This window comes from Apis florea, unplaced genomic scaffold (genome assembly GCF_048593485.1).
Source record: "Apis florea isolate Af1SG1 unplaced genomic scaffold, ASM4859348v1 contig_2201_pilon, whole genome shotgun sequence".
In the NCBI taxonomy this organism is placed as follows: domain Eukaryota; kingdom Metazoa; phylum Arthropoda; class Insecta; order Hymenoptera; family Apidae; genus Apis; species Apis florea.
The window spans coordinates 206,484-225,428 of NW_028256542.1; the positions used below are offsets into that span (position 1 = coordinate 206,484).

The following is an 18,945-nucleotide window of genomic DNA, read 5'->3' on the forward strand; positions in this document are numbered from 1 at the left end:
TCGTCTTCTTCAAATGCTTGCTTTTTCGCATATACAATAATACTGACTATGTTTTTAGTCGTTTTATAAGTTTATTTAAACTTTATTTATTTTAAATTTATTTGTAATTATTATTGTTTCTCGGTGAGTTTCGGTTCTTCGCATCTGATCCATCTTCTTCTATTTTTCTTTACTTTTCGTTCGTCGATTTGCTATTGTCAACATGTAACAAGAAGTCATAGAGTCAGTTCTCGGCTCTTATTGCACTGAACATTATGTATATATATGTATATATATATTATCGTCTGCGTACACCTACACCTTGCTTTTTTTTTCTTCAATTTTCTAATTCTTATCTTCTTTTCTTTTTCTTTATCTTCTGATATATATAATGCACGTATATGTGGACGCAGTAATGTGTACATTAACAGTTTCTTCGTGTCTTGTATATGAGGGCTAACTAACCTCTAAGTAATAGATTTTTTATCAAAAGCACATGTATACTGTGACTAGTCTATATGTGTATATATAATATGTATATATATAGTATATTGTATATAAATCGAGCATTGCGCTGTAATTCTTCTTTTTCTTCTTCATATTTTCTTATGTATCCAGGTGTATGTATGTCTTTTTATTTAACTTTTTCTTATGTTTTCTTTTTTTATTTTTATTTTATTTTCTGTTCTTTCTGCATATGGCTCTGTTTTTTTCCCCATTATCAATTAATCAATATGATCAGTTCACTTCGTCTTTTTTCTTCTGTAACTAGCTTTACCGATGAAGAAACTCCTCCGGAACTCTTTCGCATGAGATCTCAGCCTCGACCGGTCGGGAAATATCATAAATTTCGTTGAAAGTTTAACCGAAGAAGCAAAAGCTACTTTGAGTTGAGGATGTGCACGATAAATCGCGGAATCTCCTATAGAATTTCATCATTTCCTCTTTTTCAAAACATTGGACATCATCTTTTCGATCAGTTTAAATAAATTTGTGCATTTTAGGACACGGAAGACGACTCGAGATGCTCATTGTCATAAAAGTACTCACTCGTTGTTTTCTCTGCTTTACTAATTTCTCATTTGGTGGCTTTACTGCTTAATATTGAGTTGAGAAAGAAGCTTTCGGCTGATCTCAAGGTAAAATATAGAAAAAAAATTTAGATGATTAAAAAATTTTCTTCCATAGCATTTGTGCTTGAATAAAAAGCTTATAATCATTGATTCTTCAGCTGCAAAAGGTAACCTTGTAATTTATTTATTTCTAAAATATTTAGAGAAATCTAAAATAATTAGGAATTAAATTTTGTGCAAGGAGTTTTAAGCTAGGAACCTGTTTGTCAATATGCAGTCTTTGATGATAGTGAGATCATAATATATTTTGCAGCTAAAGAGTGAAATTCTTTTATAAATATCAACATAATTTTGGTTACCATATTTCTTCTTCTTTGATGGGCTATCTTTATACGTATCTGATGAGCAATACGGAAACAAACTCGTATACATATAAAACTTGCAGAAGGCTTTTAGTTAGTCGTCAGATCGTCAATGTAGCGTAAGATCTCATTTCTTCACGATGATTTTATAATGAATATTCGCAGTGGTCCCATTATGCGCGTCGTTTCATCTGGGAAACAATGATCGCTCTTATTGTGCGTCTGGCGACAAATATTCAGCCTCGAGTTTCGTATAAATTACACATTTTTTAAATACAACATTCTCAGAGAAATATATGTGCGATTTGACGCGTTGACTGTTATAAGAAAACGTCTATAAATATTTTAAAACACAACATCATATAACGAAGAAAATTATTTTTCTAACACAGCCAACAATGCAATAATAACATTCTAAAAAAAATTTTTTTGTTGCTCTATGAATAGTTAATATGCATTAAAAATTAAAAAATCGTTTTGTCATACAAATATTAGCACACTAGTTTCCAAATCGAAGCAGTCAACGCGTTGAATGTCTTCGAGAAATCAGAAATAGAATGTATTTTCTTTTTTCTCCAGCGTTTATCAACATATTATAAAAATTGTATGCTAAGATAAAAAAAACTTCTTTAGCACATCTGCTTACCATTCTATTTAATTTTGAATAATAAGCAATGTCTTAAGAACTTAACCTCACTCTTCTTTTCCTAAACGATTGTAACAAACATATTTGTGAATAACAAAAACTTTTAACCAATCTATAGACATTTGTTCTAACAGACTTCAAAATCCATTATTTCTTTATTACCATCAGCCTTTGCAGCACCAGTATCATGCAATATATTCACATATAATCAAACTTTCCTCTTATGTCAATAAATAAATTTACAAAAACTGTAATCAGACTTTGCCTGTTCACAGTCTACTTTAACAATTAACTAGATTACAATCAATCTTTTCAACTAATTGAATCGATTATATTATCTTTCATATATTGAATTCAAATCCTAATCTTTTTAAATATTCATCGTTCGATGCCCAACACTGTTTCTTCTTAATCTTCATTCAACAAAAAAAAAGCAAAATTCTTCAAAGTATCAAATTGAAATGGAGATATTTAAGTTATGGGCGCACACCCTCGACTTATAATTAATCCATATGTTCAACGAAATTTTAATGCGTCTTGGGTGCGTGCTGATGTCGATCGTCGTCACTAGCTTCTATATCACCCTCAACTCCCTTTTCGCCTTCTTCTAGATGTGGTATATTCCCCTCCTCAGTGTCGACGCTACTGGTCGGTGTAATTTGTTCTGTTCCTGGACCAGTCGAGTTCACTGTGGTCCCTTCGTTGCTCTTTTCGAGTCCCAGGCCGCCGAGGAGGCTCTTGTTAATCGGTTCCGGCGAGACTTCTGACTCCTCGCTGCTAGGTGAACCGGGAGACGAGACTATCACCTGTATGAACAAAGACGCCGTACCACCAGCGTCATTTTCGATTACTGAATATTCTTTAGATTTTTATTAGAATATGTTTATAAAATTTTCCATTTTTTATACATTCTATATACAATGATTCTAGATATTAAACTTGGATTGAGTAATAATTTATTTATTTAAATTATTGCATAAAGAGTAAATGTTATTGGTTGTAATTGTATAGGAAATGGATTCAATATTTGGTAATTATGCAATAGAATACACCTCAGCAATTTCATGACAATCTTTGAGGATTTGAAGGATATTTTGTTCTTGATTCTACTTCGAATAAATAAATATGCATCAAATATTATTTAAAATTAAAAAAAAAATTATCAAGTTTAACTATCTTCAGAATTTACTATATAACAAACCAGATTCAAGAAACGACATCTAACAAGCAATTGTTGCATGCTAGGGACATTGATAATCCTTTAGACTATTGGTGGCTTTTCAAAAGAATGATTGGTTATATAAATAAAATAAAATCATTTCTAAGAGGGATCACTTTTCTTATACCTTTCCTCCAGTCTTTTATTTAAATAAGAATGCATTTTATAGTCATATTACATTGAAAGAATACTAAAAGTTTGTGTGAATATGATGAATATTTCTATGAACGAATATTTTTATATTAATTAATGAAAAATAAAGAAAATAAAATATTTCATTGATAATCAATAATCCTTTGTCTTTGCAATCAAAATATTTATACGTACATCAAGAAAAATCTTCAATATATATTGTAATCATTGTTTATTTGAAACCATTCTATGACAATGACGAAAAATAATAGATGAATGATTATGTTACTTGGTTCTTTAATATATATATATATATATATTTGATAAATTCTGGCCATGCATGTGATAGAACGATAACTAAAAACTGATAACGAATAGAAAACGCGAATGAAAACGATAATAACGATAATACCTGTGCAAGAAGCGGCGTCTCTGTGCTGTCAGCGATTTGGTAGAGCCGGCAATTTGCGTTTGCTCTGAAGAATACGTGCCCAAACGAAAAAAGATAAAGAAGACAACGTAAATCGTCACTATAATAGATAGACGTCAAAAGACTGGCGCAAAGAGAAACAGAAAAATCATAAGCAACCCGCTCGATCAATAAAACACCCAAGTAAATGTACAGAACTGACATCGAGACATGCACGGAGGCTTTTTTGGCGTTTGAGGTTATATTTACACGGATACATTGCGATGTGAATATTTTGCAAACTGTTTGCCACCCATAACCTTTTTTCTTTATATTTTTTCGTATATACTTCTTCATTTGAATTATACGAACAAAATATAATCTTCATGGCGAACAATTTGCAATAGCCGACGATCCTTGAAAGTTAACCTGAAACCGAGTAAATGAATTGAAGAATGTACGTACATGAATGAATGTGAGTAAATGAATGTCTTATTGTAACAAATAAATGATTTAAAAATATGAAAGCGCGACTGGGCTTGTTCTGCAAAGCGAAAATAAAGGGAGAGAACAGAGTCTTTATTTTGCCTACCATGCTGTTCATAACACGCTTTAGATAGTAATGCACATATTTGGGATAAAAAGGTAGAGAGCGAAAAGAGACTCTTGTCCATTTCTTTTAATTTCCTTTTGTTTTATTTTACATTTCTGGATTTTCTTTGTAATTATATCACAGTATGTATATATATATATATATTTTTATTAAAGTTTAAATATATATATATATATTTTTATTAAGGTTTAAAATAAGAAAAACAAAGAAAAATTTTAGTCCAGAAAAGTAATGATTTCTTATCTTTTTAACCTTCCTTCCGCCTATCCTCTGTATTATTTCAATTTATATCATTTTTTATCAAATATAAAAAAAGAAATAAATAATAATAATTATAAGCAACATGGTATAATGGGAGACATAGAAATTCACAAGTATTGCTTGAGAAAAGTGATCCAAATATATTCCCTCTTATTAATATTTTTAATGTGCTTTTTCATTTATATAGATATCAACAGCAGTGGAGTAAATGCAATCTGCACAGACAGAGAAAGCGGCGGTAAGAGAGGCGAAAGATTGGAACAAACGTCGCTGAGATAAAACAATAACTCTACTGAGTTGAAAGCTGACCTGTCGAGGCTTGACCGGTGGTGGTGGACGAGTGGAGGACGCGAGAGCTACGGGTGGTGCCGTAGTTGGGGGCTGTTGATGAAGTGAGTGTTGAGGCTGCCAAGACAGCCCTGTGCGCCCCAATGTTCCCTGTAACTGCTGTTGTACCTGTTGCTGTACCTGTTGCTGTACCTGCTGCTGCTGCTGCTGCTGCAGTTGCTGTTGACTGTTGTGCTCGACTGCTGGCGTAGCTCGAGGAAGCGCTGAAGCGACTGAAGAAATCTTCCGAACTGTCTGTGAAATAAGCGACTGATTATTCGGCTCTTATTTTTGCGATTCAGTTATTTTATCAGACTAAATTTCATTATGATTATTATAATTTAAAATAAATTTTCATTATATTTTATAAATTTAATTATCATATTTTAAAAAAAGCCTGATAAAATAATTACTTTACATATATACATAAATTTATTATTACATATATACATAAAAAAATAAAAATGTTAATTATAAGTTAATTATTAGAAATGACAACATTACCTGACTTAACAGGCCAAATCTCAAGAAGATATTTGAGAACTGCTATTGGTTGTTGGAAATCCAGAGGTGGCCCATTTTCTTCTGAATGTAGCATTAATACTGGTCCAAAACAAACTGCCAAACTTGCTGGAGACATTTTATTGCATTGAGATACCACCATTGCCAAATGGTCGAGCAAGTATATTAATGTACACTGTTAAATAAATAATTAAGTTAATATCCTCAAGATATATCAAAATTTATAAATAGTTTAAGCTTAGATACGAACCCTGTTCACTTTTGGTAAACAATCAAGTATACTAAACATGAGTTTTGCATTGCCCTGTGGATCATCTGGTAGACAGACGGCCAGTGCATCGACCATCATTTGGTAGAGGCACTTCGTGAAGAGTGGTTCTGGAAGTTCTCGCAAGTAATCTTTTAATACACCTAAATAATAATTTAAAATCATTATAATTTTATTTGCGATATATAATATTATAATATTAGAAATTAAAATTAATTAAAAAATTTACCAGTAATGACATTGATATCTGGCACATTATCAGGCGACAAGTTCACCGAACGAGCATTCCTTTCAAAAGCTTCTCTAAGTATCCTCTTCTTCGTAGCTGATCCACAAAGCCTATATAAACCTAATTCAACAAATCACTTGAAAAATTATTCAAAATCAAATAGAAGTTTAAATTTGTAACCAATTGACTCACCAATAATATCAAGACCTCTTCTTTCAACTTCTTCGACACAACGCCATACAATTATGGGCACATTTGAAACGCCCATTGCTAAAGCGGTAGAAACGCCTCCAGGAACTCCACCAGTCTTGCTTTCTCGACTTACCTAATTCAAATTATTATTTTTTTTTAACATCTTAATCATTAAATTTTAGAAAATTTAATTTTTAATCTCAACCAAATACTTTGAATATTTTATTTACCACCGTGTCAAGATCAACTCCGAAAAGGGGTGCCACTCTTGTGGCAAGAGATATAACCGGAAGTCCTCTTCTTCGGAATGTCTGTTGAGCATCAGTGTATCGCAGTCTTAGATAAATTGTGCCACGTGGTTCGACCTTGACAGCTAACTGATGAACTGGTGACTCCTTCAAAAGAGTCGCCAGATGTACAGATCCTTTGTAACACAGCTTGTGCCTATACTGTGGGTCCCATGAATAGACCAGCAAATCTAATTGACGGTTGCCAACGAGATCCAGCTCGAAGGTTTCGTCCCAGTCGAACATCAAATCACCGGTTCGCATCACTGTTCTCGCCTTGTGTACTCTATCGCACTCCAGTACGCAGTAAAGGTCTCTCAAACCGCAACTAGCTATTTGAACAACATACATATTTTGCTACTTTTCAAATTTTTATGTCAGAATATTTAAAAAGAATAATTTAAATTTTACTGATGATGCATAATACTTTCGAATATTTTTTAGCATTCGAGAGTTCAGGTAATAGGAATTACTACACATTTAAAATAAAAACAAATTTGTTAAAGTGTTTATATATATATATATAAAGCTTGTGCAGTGAAGAAATAATCTAAGGGATGTGCAGACTCCCGAACGTACCTAAATTAGGCTGACCTGATGGTGTAGAAGGTGTAGTGGCTGCTGAAGAAGATGTTGTCGAACGAAGACCACGCCCAGCCAGAAGATGAACCCAGAGAAGTCCGCTAACGCCTCCCGCCAAATCGCCGCTGCTAGTTTCTCCAAGTGAACTCAAAAGAGAGCTGGTAGAGCTCGGAGTTCCAACAGTTGGAGGTTTTTCTATCTTATATTTAAGGAACTCTACAAAGATAATATAATTAAATTAAATTTTTCAAATTATACTAAAATATATTTTTGCAATTTCCATTAATTACCTGCAGGATTAATATCTAGCAGTCTTTGATCCTGAGTTCTGGTAGGCGTGGGGGTAGGTATGCTTCGCGTGGACTCTAAGTCTAGCAGATTTCTGATTCTCCTGACTGACGTTGCTCTCTGGGTAGTGGAGCTACTCAATGATGGTTTCTGACTCGTCAAAGAAGTACGAGCACTGGATGCAACCGAGGCCGGTCTTTGATTCGCTGTTCCACGAGGACATGTTGAACTTATTGCCGTCGATGCTCTTAAATTGGCAAGATTCACTTGTTGTGCAGAAGCTGATCTTGTTGACAAACGATCTAACGTGCTGGAAAGTGGTCTGTATGCTCCATAGCTTCCATATTCACCCTAAAGAGAAGTACGAACAAACAAGAAAGTTTCTAGAGAACTGATCTCTTTGATGAAAATATAATTTAGTATATGTTACTTACTTGATTTGCAGCTGCATGAATATTTTCTGCACTGTAGGTATAACGTGGTGGTCTGGTTGTAGTGGCTCTGATCTGCTCATATAATGCACTGGTACTCGGCGTTCGACTCAACCATGCCCGGTACTCATCTGATGTGAACACACTAGGTGATGACGGTATTCTTCCTGCCGTTTACAATCAATAGAATTCTCAGTGTTCTCATTATACTCGAAATATCTGAATCGACTCGCTATTTGAACTAACCTCTATCGCGTCTGATGGAAGGTAGTTCAGGCGCTGACAGTGCACCATCGCTATCTTCCTGATCTATTAGTCCAGATGCTACTGTGCTAAGTCCAGACCTGAGACCTGGTTGCTGAGGCAACGTTCTGCCACTACGAGGCAACGAATTCGATCTCAAGCCTAGAGAAAGCATGATCACGATTTGAAATTTTTTTTTTTTCAAAAGCAAGAAACGAATGAATTTTTCGATGAAAGCGACAATAATCTAACCTGAGGAACTCTGACCAATCTGTGATCTCGAGAGAGTGGCAAGATGCGAGACAGCACTACTTTGTGGTGGATTATTCATGTTATGCCTATAGTAATAATAAGCCGATTTCGGCGAACTTGAACAAGTTGCTTCGGTATCGGAAGCATAATCCAATGATGGTCGATGCCTCCTGGTTAGAGTACCAAATTGTCCTTGTCTTTGTGTAGTTGACGCGCTATCTCCCTGAGTACCATATCTGGTATTGTATCTCAACGCAGAAGTTCCTGTTCAAGAGAGAAATGACACAAAATAAGCGAAGAATTAAAAAAAAAAGAAGTTGAAACAATTTTTGTGTAAAGTAGCGAACCTGACTTCAAACTGGATCTAAGAAGAGTATGTCTAGCTGGAGTTGTGATGCTCGTGTAATCAACCCGAGGTAAATGTTGATCCGAACCGCTTCTAGGCATGATTCTTCCAGTTCCAGTATGCTGACCATAACCATAATGCGTTGATTGAGTTTGACTAGATAATCTGCTACCAACTGATTGCATTCCTGCACCCGTGGACATCCGGCGGCCACCATTAGAGGGCATAACTGGCCCCGTGTAGAACGAGTGTACCTAAATTCAATCAAATTAATTCATTTTCTTTTCTTTCCTTATAATTTTCTTTTTCCTTCCATTTCACAATCGACCATTTGACTGAACTTTCTTAACAGAAGCCCTTTAGATCATAATAGATTTTTCATAATTTATTTAAGATAGTTAGATCGATTGTGATTTGTGAAGGAAAGTTAAATTAATCATTTTTCCATCATGATTGATGAATTTCTTTATATAGATTATTGTACAGATTATTTAGTGGATTATATAGAAATCCATGTATCATTGTGATGGATATATGACGATCACGAGTCGCCACAAGATGAGATAATACTTAGAAAGAAAGAAATAGAAAGAACGAACATACAGAGCAAAGCTTACAAAACAACAAAAAGTGGAATTACATCATAAATAGCGACAGATGTTCAATTCTACCTGGACATTAATAAATATTTATTACTTTTTCACAATTAATAAATTATATTTTATTTGTATATATAATAATATTAACATATAATATTAGATATAAATATTTATCCATTGTCCATATGGTATACGGTGCAGGGAATTGCTGCATATACAAATCTAGATATCAAGAAAGAGTTAGTGGTTTCTTTACCTTTGTAAAATCCTGGTTAATATCAATGTAGCATTCATTCATAGAACCGATTAGTCATGTGAAACACGTGGTCGAAACACGAGCAAACTGTGAACCATCTATTCTCCAAGTCAATTGAAATATTTGATTGAAAAACATTTTGATATTGGATATTTGATAATATTATATTCTTTTCTATTTTAATTACTTGAAAATTAAGATGGCACACAGCATACTGATCATTATCAGGAGTGTCTCGAGACATTGCCACGAATTCACCACTTTCTTATTCGAATCGCTATTGCAATTGAAGACAGAGAAGGGCAAACAAGTGTCAACTTGGTGCAGACAGATATATGAAAGGGTGCTCGATCCACATCGTCTAGAACATCTATGATCTATATGAAAACGCAAGTGAAGATTTTTAATCAATATAAAATACAAAATTTGATCAGAATTCTTTCAATCTCTTGAAATTTTCCAAAATTATATTTGTTTTTTATTAATCTGAATTCAAAACATACCAATCAATATTAATTCTGTATTAATTATCGATTTTAATCCTTACATTAAATTTTTAATATTTTGTCATTTGATATTCTTTTAAATCTCGACCTGCGTTAAAGTTTTGAAGAATGTATAAAGCATTATAAAGCTTACTTTTTCAGCCAAACTCTCCAATGTTTTTGGATATCCACGCTCATAAGGCTGGAAATGTTGTGTTGTAGAGGGTTTAGGCTGATGTGTAATTACAGGAGGCGGTGGTGGTTGATAAGACCAATGCCCTTCCGGTCTGGAATTGTAATACAGATCGCCATTGCTGGATCCGAGATCTTGACTGGAACCTAGACCTGTCAGACCTAACCTTGATCGGGAAGGTAACATCTCACGACCATCGCCACGTCTACGATTGCCATCCCTATTATTAAATCACAAAATTGGATAATTCTATTAACTTTCTGATTTCTCCAAACAGTCTCGTATTTATGACCTATTTTACCATTTTTAATCAACCATAATGGAATCTAAATTAAAGTCTAAAAAAGATAAAATAAAATAATCCAATCAATAAATTTAAAATATTTTTTAAACTTAATAAATAGCATTATTTTAAGGTATTCAATTATGAAATAAGTGCTAATAATTAACATTAAGTAACATTAGACAAATTAAGGAATTAAGGAAGAATTCTATTGTTAGAAATTTATTTTCTATTAAATTAAGAAAAATTGATTTTCTTTCTTGGATAACAATATATCTAAACAATTACATTAATTCTATCAGATTCTTGTCTAAACGATTACCTGACATGATTGCTTGTTGCATGATCACTCTCATCTTCGTTTAGCTCTCTCTTGATCACTACAACTGGAGGTGCCTTATGTTCAGTCTGACGACTGTGCGAAACTGGCTGGTGTTGGCCGTGTCTTGTCGCCAGGACGAGTCTTCTGGGTATCGACATAATGATTACGACGTCGTCCAGGCTCATGTGCGTCACATCGACCAGATTCACTGCTAGAATCTCATCTCCAACCTAATTGAAAGAAGTAAGAAGAATAACGATATTTAAAAATTTTTCAAAAAAAAAAAAAAATAATCCTTATATTATTTATATATGTAATAGAAAAAAATATAGAAATATATTTTTCAATATAAATATTAATAATCATAATTTAAAAAGAATTACAGTAAACACTACATTCAAATTGACTTTACTTAAAAGAATACAATGATAATTAAAAGTCCAAAAAAGGGGTAACCTTCAGGCAGCCGCTGTTGTAGACTGCGGTCTCCAGAGCTATTCTCGAGATGAAGACACCGTCATTTCTGTCGACACCATTACCCTCTCGTATGTATAATCCCAATGTTTGTCCTGGTCTTTTAATTATTTCAACAAAATGGATAGGTTGTTTTGGATCCTGAAATATGGATAATTATATTATTAAAATATCTAAATATACTTTAAAAATAATATTTCAAAAAGTATTATTATTTTATAATTATTTAACGAATTAAGATTACGTTTTTTTTAGAAATATAAAAAATATATACAATATTTATAGATAAGTTGTCTGATTAGAAATTCAGAATTAAAGAGAATCGCGTGAATACCTGCATAGCAATGAACTTCTTCGCCGCTTCGGACGCCTGCCTGCCCATCTGTCGTGGCTCGATGACCCGGACAACCATCTCACCCCTTCGTTCGACAGCTTCGAGGGCAGCTGCTGTCGAGGCGTCATGATCGTTCTCGACGGTTTCGATCTGCTTGAATATCTCTGTACTGATTCCACTCACCTGCAACGACATGTCCTTCCACTTCAACAGGAATGTCATGAGCAGGTATTTTAATGAAAAATGGCATAAAACTATTCCAGTAATTAAACATAATATTTTAATATATTTTTTCCTAGAACTGAAGAAACAGAAACATTTTAGAATGAATATTCTTGATTTTTTTAAATACTATAAAAAAATATTATTTAACTTTTTTCTTTTTTTTGTAATATTAATTAAAAGATATATCACACGAATCGCTGGAACAGTTTTATGAAGAAGATAAATTGATGTTCTCTAATCCAATTCTCCTTTCCTGTTATTCTCTTTTATCTATTTTCATTTTTGAAGTAATTAGCTTTATCAATTGACTCCTTGGAAATTTAATCACCGTCTAGATTAGGATATTTATAGTCTAGAAAATAATAGGATAGTCTAGCTTTTCCTATGGGATTCTGAAATCTGGTTTTATCAAGAAAAGAAATAGAATAAGAACATGATGTTCTCTGACGTGTAAAATAATCAGGAGAAAAAAAAAAGATACGTTTTTAATAAATATTTAAAGAGAATAAGCGTTATGGAAATCCTGAAGTACCTTCCTGAAGTCTCCCTGAATGACCATGGGGGGTGGTTCTTTGGGGCGCAACTGGTTGGCAGGTGCTTGCCTTCCAGGACTTGCGCTTATGTCTGTCACTTCCCCCCGGCCCTCCTGTAATTAAATTAATATTATGATTAATAATTTTTTTTGTTAACTTAATCATTGATTCAATCTATAGTTTGATCTTCCTAGCTTTCTCTCTCTAGCTTTTTCTTGTTCTCTAATTTCCTTGTCTTTTTACATCAATTTTTAATCTATTTCTAACTAAGGATTAATAAAAGAAAAAAAGATAAAAAATTTTAATTCAAAAATTTTTTTTTATATAAAGTACAAGAAGATATAAATAATATATTAACAATAAAAAAAAACATCATTATTAATTTATAAGAAATTAAAACTTATGTAATTTTCTAAATACTTGATTAATTTCATATTACAATTGTCTAAAAAAAAAAAAATAAATAAATAAAATATGTAGATAACATGATATAAATCAAGTCTTATAATTAAAATAATAATATAATAATATAAAATCAAAATGTTTACTGATACATGAAAAATCTTCAGGAGATTTCTGATCGGTTTAAAAGCTCCAGCAAATCGTGCTAAATGGGAAGGGAGTTTCTTTGTAGTGGTTACACGCGAGATTCGATCAACGGGCTGATTAGAAGCTCGTAAAAATTGCAAGCGTTCTCAAGTGGGTTTTCCCTGTGAAATTACGAACAATCGTACGCGTTTCAGAGAGGATCCGTCGAAAAATAGAAATCTCTTTGTTGGACATTAATGCAAAGACAGTACTACTATCATGACTACGAATGAGAGAGATAATAATCAGCTTTGTGCAAACATTGATCGCAATTTTCTTTTCTCTTCCATTCTGAAAAATTAAGATCTTATTAATAATTCGTTTTCCTACCAAGGTTTTAATTATTTCTTAAATGTTGCATTAATAATCTGTACTGTTTTTTTTTTTTTTATAAAGATTAACAAAGCCATTCAAGCTGAAACACATTTCAAAATAATTTAAATCTATTTTCAACGTTATTATTGAAAATAGAAATTCAAAATGGTTTTTGCTTCCGTGTAATATTAAAATTTCAAAGTTTAACGAGTCATAAATATATAAAGTGTTAATATATTCGTAGGATATTTTTGTAGGGTCAATTCAAGAGATCGAAAATAAATACGAAAATTGATATACAAAAATATCGATTAACTTATTTATTATAACTTATAAATAATTTAAATTATTCGTTAGATGAAGCAAGACGGGGATAGAGCGCGATAATGGTGTAACAGAGACAGAATAATTTCACTTTATCTTATTATATGATTATTCTTACAATTAGTTAAATGAAAAACTTCTTTTTATGATTCCACAGATTGGAGTGATGATTGATTAAGGATAATTTCACAAATATGCTTCGAAAGAATCGAAGGATAAGTAAATAAAATTATATTAAACTGAAATTTGATCATTCTCTGATATTTAAATTATTAATTGACGAATTCATCATTTTATTCTTTGGAAGACACTTTACATTGACGCATAGTAAATTGCCTCAATTGTGTGCATCTTAAGCTGATCAGGGTGAGCAAAGATTCCGTACAGTGAATGAGAAACTGCGGACACAAGTACTCAGATAGAACTCATTAAGAGTCGCAAACAATGCTTGAGAAAACAACCGCTTGTTACAGAATCTGCATCAATTAGATTCAGTCAGAAACAGCGCAACGTTTCCCTCTAGTTCTTGGAAAAACTTCAATTTCCATAAAGCAGTTTTCTGTATCTGTAAAGAGGTTAATATAACTAGAAATCAGGGTAAACGGTCAAGTGTCTTACCCTAATATTAAGACGATCCTTAATTCTTCGATGAAAAATTCGAACGATTATTTTGTTAATCGTTAATTTAATATAAAATTTTAATGTTTCTAGCAATATTCAAAATACCATAATATCGATATTTAAAAATCGAGTAATAATAATAATAATAATTAAAAAATATTCCATTGGATTTCCATTGACAAGACAAGAAATTAATCCAATTATGAGCATTGCTTCCTGCTCAATTACAATTTTCACCATTCATCGTTCTATACATCTATATATCCACCATCATCATCCCTATAAGAATTGTTTCAAACAGGTTTGCTATTCTTGTGCACATACTATATACGTTTTCATCACGCGAGTAGCCGGCACACGTTCCACATTGTAATCTCTTTCTCTCTCTTTCTCCCTTTACTCAAAGCAGATCACGCGAGCAGGAAAACGCACCCCGTGGAGGCATGTGAAGAGGACGAGCCACGCGGCAGAGCCGCACATCCGGTCGCACAGGGACAATAAAGACATCCACACTTGCGCGGCCGATTTGCAACCTCTTTTGTTAGACGTGTCCTCGGGAAGGCCGTCGGAAGCGGTGAGGAGTTCCTCACCCTTGATCGTGCAGCTGCTCTCAACCCTTCTCTTCCTCGTTTCAGCCGATGTCCAGGCCCTCTGCTTCTCTTCTTTCCCCTTTGCTGTCGAGGTGTCGAGATCCGTGGTCCTCGCCGTGATGCTATTCGTGCGTTTATCCATGCGTGACACGCGAGCACACTCCTCGAGGATTATATATATCTCACCAAGTGTCAAGGAAGGAATCACGAGAATCCCAACAACTGGGGCACACCGGTCCACCCTTGTACACCTTGACTACGGGGACGTTTGCGTTTATCGGGGCCCAAATTAGTCGGTTTTAGACGGCTATAGACACTGCAGGATAGATGAAAGAACAGATACGTGAGAGCGCAGGGCCAGGACCACGCGACACAGGTACACGGATTACCTTGTGGGAGAAGAAGCAGCCCGTATCACCCCTGTTCAACATCCTCGCCTACCCCATGCTGGCTAATATGGCGGGAAGGAGCTCAGGAGCGTACGAGGCCGCGCCTGCGCCCCCATAGCCCACCACCACGCCGGCAAATAGAGTGTGGGTGAGTATCGACCCGACGTGACGTCACCATAACCCACCATCCTCCACAATCTCTCTCTCTCTCTCTTTCTTCCACCGCTCTTCCCTTTAGACGGACTTACTCCGTCTCTCGCGGTGATTCTCGGTTACGTTGTCGCCTCTCGTTTGCTCACTCGTTTCATCTCTCGTGTATAGATTGTGCGGTTGTCTCGCTTCACCGGATTTCTTCGCTATACGTCGTCCAAGTATGTTCTGTTTCGCTCTGTGAACCTCTGCCTGCCATTTGATTTCTGCTTTATTCTGTGCTTTTTGTTCTTCTTTCGTTTTTCTTTTTTCCTTCTCTTTTTTTTCCCCGTTGTTTGTTGTCATCGATTCGTTTTTTCTAATGCGAATTGGTTGGTTTCTTTAAGTCAGCTTCTTGTTCGTTCGCCATCCCTCGGTTGATCGGTTGAACTTAGAGTCTAGCTCTGGATGATAAGTTAGGTTAAGTTTTCTTTTCCTTTTTTTCCCTTGGTTTTTCTTTGAAATTATTATAAAAACGTAATATTGAAAAAATAAAAAGAAGAATTACTCGAAGTAGAAAGCGAAGAATCCAAATTATAGAAGTTATTAAAACGAAAATCCAGATTTCAAAACATATGACACAAAGTGTTATTTGATCTTTTATAAGTGGAGTAATTAAAGCGTATTTGAAAATATAGAGATCGAACTCAGATGATTTATCTCAGATGATGCAATATTTGTATCTTGAGATACATTTTTTGCACAAACTTGCATGTTTCTTACATATATCGGGTATATCGGCATTTTTTATCTTGGCCTCGCTAGAAAATTTAATCTGAAGCTTTATCAAGTCCCCTTCATCACATCTACAATTATCAATCCTTTTTGCAATTTTCTTTTTTCTTCTTTTTTCATTTCTTACAGATTTACAACTCTATTCCTATTTTCATCTTCCGCCAACTTTTCATACTCGTTTCAGTTCAGTCCAAATCCTCGTCATCGATCTTTCCTTATTTTTACTTCGACCTATTTTACTCGCTTTCAGGATATTCATTTATCCGGCTTTTATTTCGTGATACGGCCCGTTTTCTTTTAATTGCATCCAACTTGCCACATCTCTTGACATCTTTCTATCCTTCCAACTATTTGTTTTATTCTCCACACACAAGTGTATGTACAATTTCAATTCGGATCTTCTATCTAGCTTTTATGCGAGTCATAAGCTGCAGTCATATTCTTCCTAACTTTTCACACCGTAAATCTCGTTAGTATGCAAGTTGCTTATTTTCTCTTAATCTACTGAAGTTGTATTTGAGTTATACCTCTTACATTTTTGCGTTTTAAAATTTGAGTTTTTCAGATTTTACTCCTTTGCTTTGGAATTTTATTTTTCTTTTTTTTTTGAATTTTTAGTTTATGCATTATGCATTTTGATTTAATCTTGTTTTATAGAAATCACTTTTAGTATCATTATTTAATATACACACACACACACACACATAAATATGGATAAAATACATTACTTTATTAGATACCATCGAAAAACAATAACGTATGATAATAGTTATATATTATATTATTTTTATCTTTATATATTTTATATATTTATATCTTTTTCGCTATTTTATTATACGTGCAGAATCTAATTAATCTTTCCACTCCTGTTCTGCTCATAATTTTCCATTTCTTCCTTCTCTGAATATTCTATTTCTCTATTTAACCAAGCCTAAAATTTTCATTGTTTTCACTCTCTTTTTTCATTTACTACTTATTTATTTCTCATGTACATTCTTTTTTTAAGTTCTTGTCCTTTTTTCTTCCTTCAATTAACCTTTATCCTTTACCATAAAATTTGTCGTCTAGACCTTGTGAGGAGATACAATAGTTTAAAACACACCAATGTTATTCGTGATGGAAGTACGTGACACGATTATCGTTTGTGGTATCTATATTTTTATATAATATGCAAGAGAGAAGAGTTGTAAATTGTCGATTTCAGTGTCTATAGAATGTCTCATCTAAAATTTTATTACTTATTTTCAAGAATAATCAAGAATTATAATATAGGATAATACATTTAACTTACCAAATATGATATTAAGAAATTAAAAAAAACAAAAAAATCAATTTGTAGATAAAAGCATTCAAGCGTTCAGATGGTGGCAATTACTATTATTTTCGGATACGCTTCGAATAGTAATAATTTTGTAATAGATGTTGATTAGAATTTAAAAGCGGTCTCAGTGAAGAGACAAATTTTGCATGGAAACAACTGAAAATTTAGCAACAATTTCTTCAACGAAGATAATTAGATTTATATAGAAATTCAATGTATAGTGCTGAAAATTTTTCATTAATTTTTCTTAAAAACTATTAACTATCCAAAATTAAAATTTTATATTTGGAATTTATTACCTCTTCTCTCCTTTTCTTCCAAATTTCTCGCTGAACCGCGATCCGAGATAATATTTAAAGTATATATATTTGGAAAATTAAATTTTTCTTTGTTTCTTAGGTATTAGGAAACCAGTCCTTTTCTCTTTTTCCACAAACTGAAAAATCAAATTATTAAGGCTTTTTCTTTTATTCTCTCCGTATTTAGGTGAATTATATCGCGAGGAATTAATTTGAATGGAAGGTAGGTGGGGTAATTTTTCATCGTGGCTAGTATTAGAACGTGGCGTTTCATTGAGTTTCGAACAAAATTGTTGGCGCAGACGTGGCAACCTTTCCACCGGAATTCATCCGGACGGATTTTACATATCGTGCTATACGTGTATATATATATATATATATATATATATATATATGCACTCCTCCATGTCGTAGATATTCTCGCTTGTTCAGTGTTTTAACGCGATTAAACGCACTTCCTAAGTCGTTAGCCTTTCTAAATCGTATTATTATATCTCAAGTTGTTCTAATCGTGATTGATTTTCCAATTTTATATTTATAAGTTGTTTTTATACGTGACAAATTAAGTTGCAATCATTTTCTAAAGACTTTAATATTCTTTAACTTTTTAAGCTAATTACATTTTAGTAATTTTAGGTTAAGTTTTTTAAGATGATTGTAAATGTAAAATGTACTAGTAAAAATTTAATGGTAGATTTTAATGAATTTTGAATTAGTCTAGGTTTTACATTTTCTCAGATAAATTGACTTTAAAATGCATTTGTATTTTCAATTAGATTTAAATTAGATTTAACAACAAATTTATTAAAATCTTTTAAAGAAGAGTCATATATTACTAGGATATTAAACAAATATTACTAGGATATTAAACAAATATTACTAGGATAAATATATATATATATATATATTAAATAATTTAGGTATTTCATTTATCTTAGGTTTAGGTTAAGTAATCTTAAAAAATAATTTTTAAAATTCCTATGTTTTTAACGAGAATTTGAGATTGATTCAATATTTATTTTTTCAACGTATGATTTTGGATAATTAGTAAAAATTATGAAAAATTTATTCTGGTTTTGGTAATCGCCTGCAGACAATTTAAACACGTGAAGCGTTAAATAAATTATTTTCAAACTTTCAAATGGCTATTTTACGACTGATGAAGTGTGGATAAGTGGATAGCAGAAAGAGTAAGCAGAGAGAGTAAGC

General features: G+C 33.0%; 1 protein-coding gene and 1 long non-coding RNA gene across 2 annotated transcripts; one reads left to right on the forward strand and one right to left on the reverse strand.

Moving 5' to 3' along the window:
* Window positions 1-51: 51 nt before the first annotated feature.
* Window positions 52-18,106, reverse strand: RhoGAP100F (Rho GTPase activating protein at 100F). The gene is made up of 21 exons (XM_086917321.1): window positions 17,737-18,106; window positions 17,408-17,593; window positions 14,646-17,339; window positions 12,365-12,478; window positions 11,608-11,811; window positions 11,256-11,414; window positions 10,800-11,029; window positions 10,156-10,414; window positions 8,663-8,915; window positions 8,316-8,579; window positions 8,067-8,225; window positions 7,824-7,987; window positions 7,392-7,740; window positions 7,099-7,317; window positions 6,463-6,851; window positions 6,233-6,365; window positions 6,041-6,160; window positions 5,794-5,954; window positions 5,526-5,718; window positions 5,004-5,272; window positions 52-2,866 (listed from the first exon to the last, which is right to left on the reverse strand). The coding sequence occupies exons 3-21, from the start codon at window positions 14,943-14,945 to the stop codon at window positions 2,588-2,590; spliced, it is 4,218 nt and encodes a 1,405-aa protein (XP_086773447.1). The 5' UTR covers window positions 14,946-17,339; window positions 17,408-17,593; window positions 17,737-18,106; the 3' UTR covers window positions 52-2,587.
* On the forward strand, window positions 3,756-5,895 carry LOC147658494 (uncharacterized). Its single transcript, XR_015295112.1, has 3 exons — window positions 3,756-4,295; window positions 4,882-5,699; window positions 5,775-5,895. It is a non-coding gene; the product is annotated as an uncharacterized LOC147658494 (long non-coding RNA).
* Window positions 18,107-18,945: the final 839 nt, after the last annotated feature.

What these genes read in the sequence shown, in the direction of transcription:
- RhoGAP100F (XM_086917321.1), bottom strand. Translation starts at nt 14,945, where the DNA reads ATGGATAAACGCACGAATAGCATCACGGCGAGGACCACGGATCTCGAC. An exon ending in TTCATGCAGCTGCAAATCAA is followed by an intron (nt 7,741 to 7,823) that starts GTAAGTAACATA and finishes ACTTCTCTTTAG; the next exon opens with GGTGAATATGGAAGCTATGG. An exon ending in GAGTTGATCTTGACACGGTG is followed by an intron (nt 6,366 to 6,462) that starts GTAAATAAAATA and finishes AATTTGAATTAG; the next exon opens with GTAAGTCGAGAAAGCAAGAC.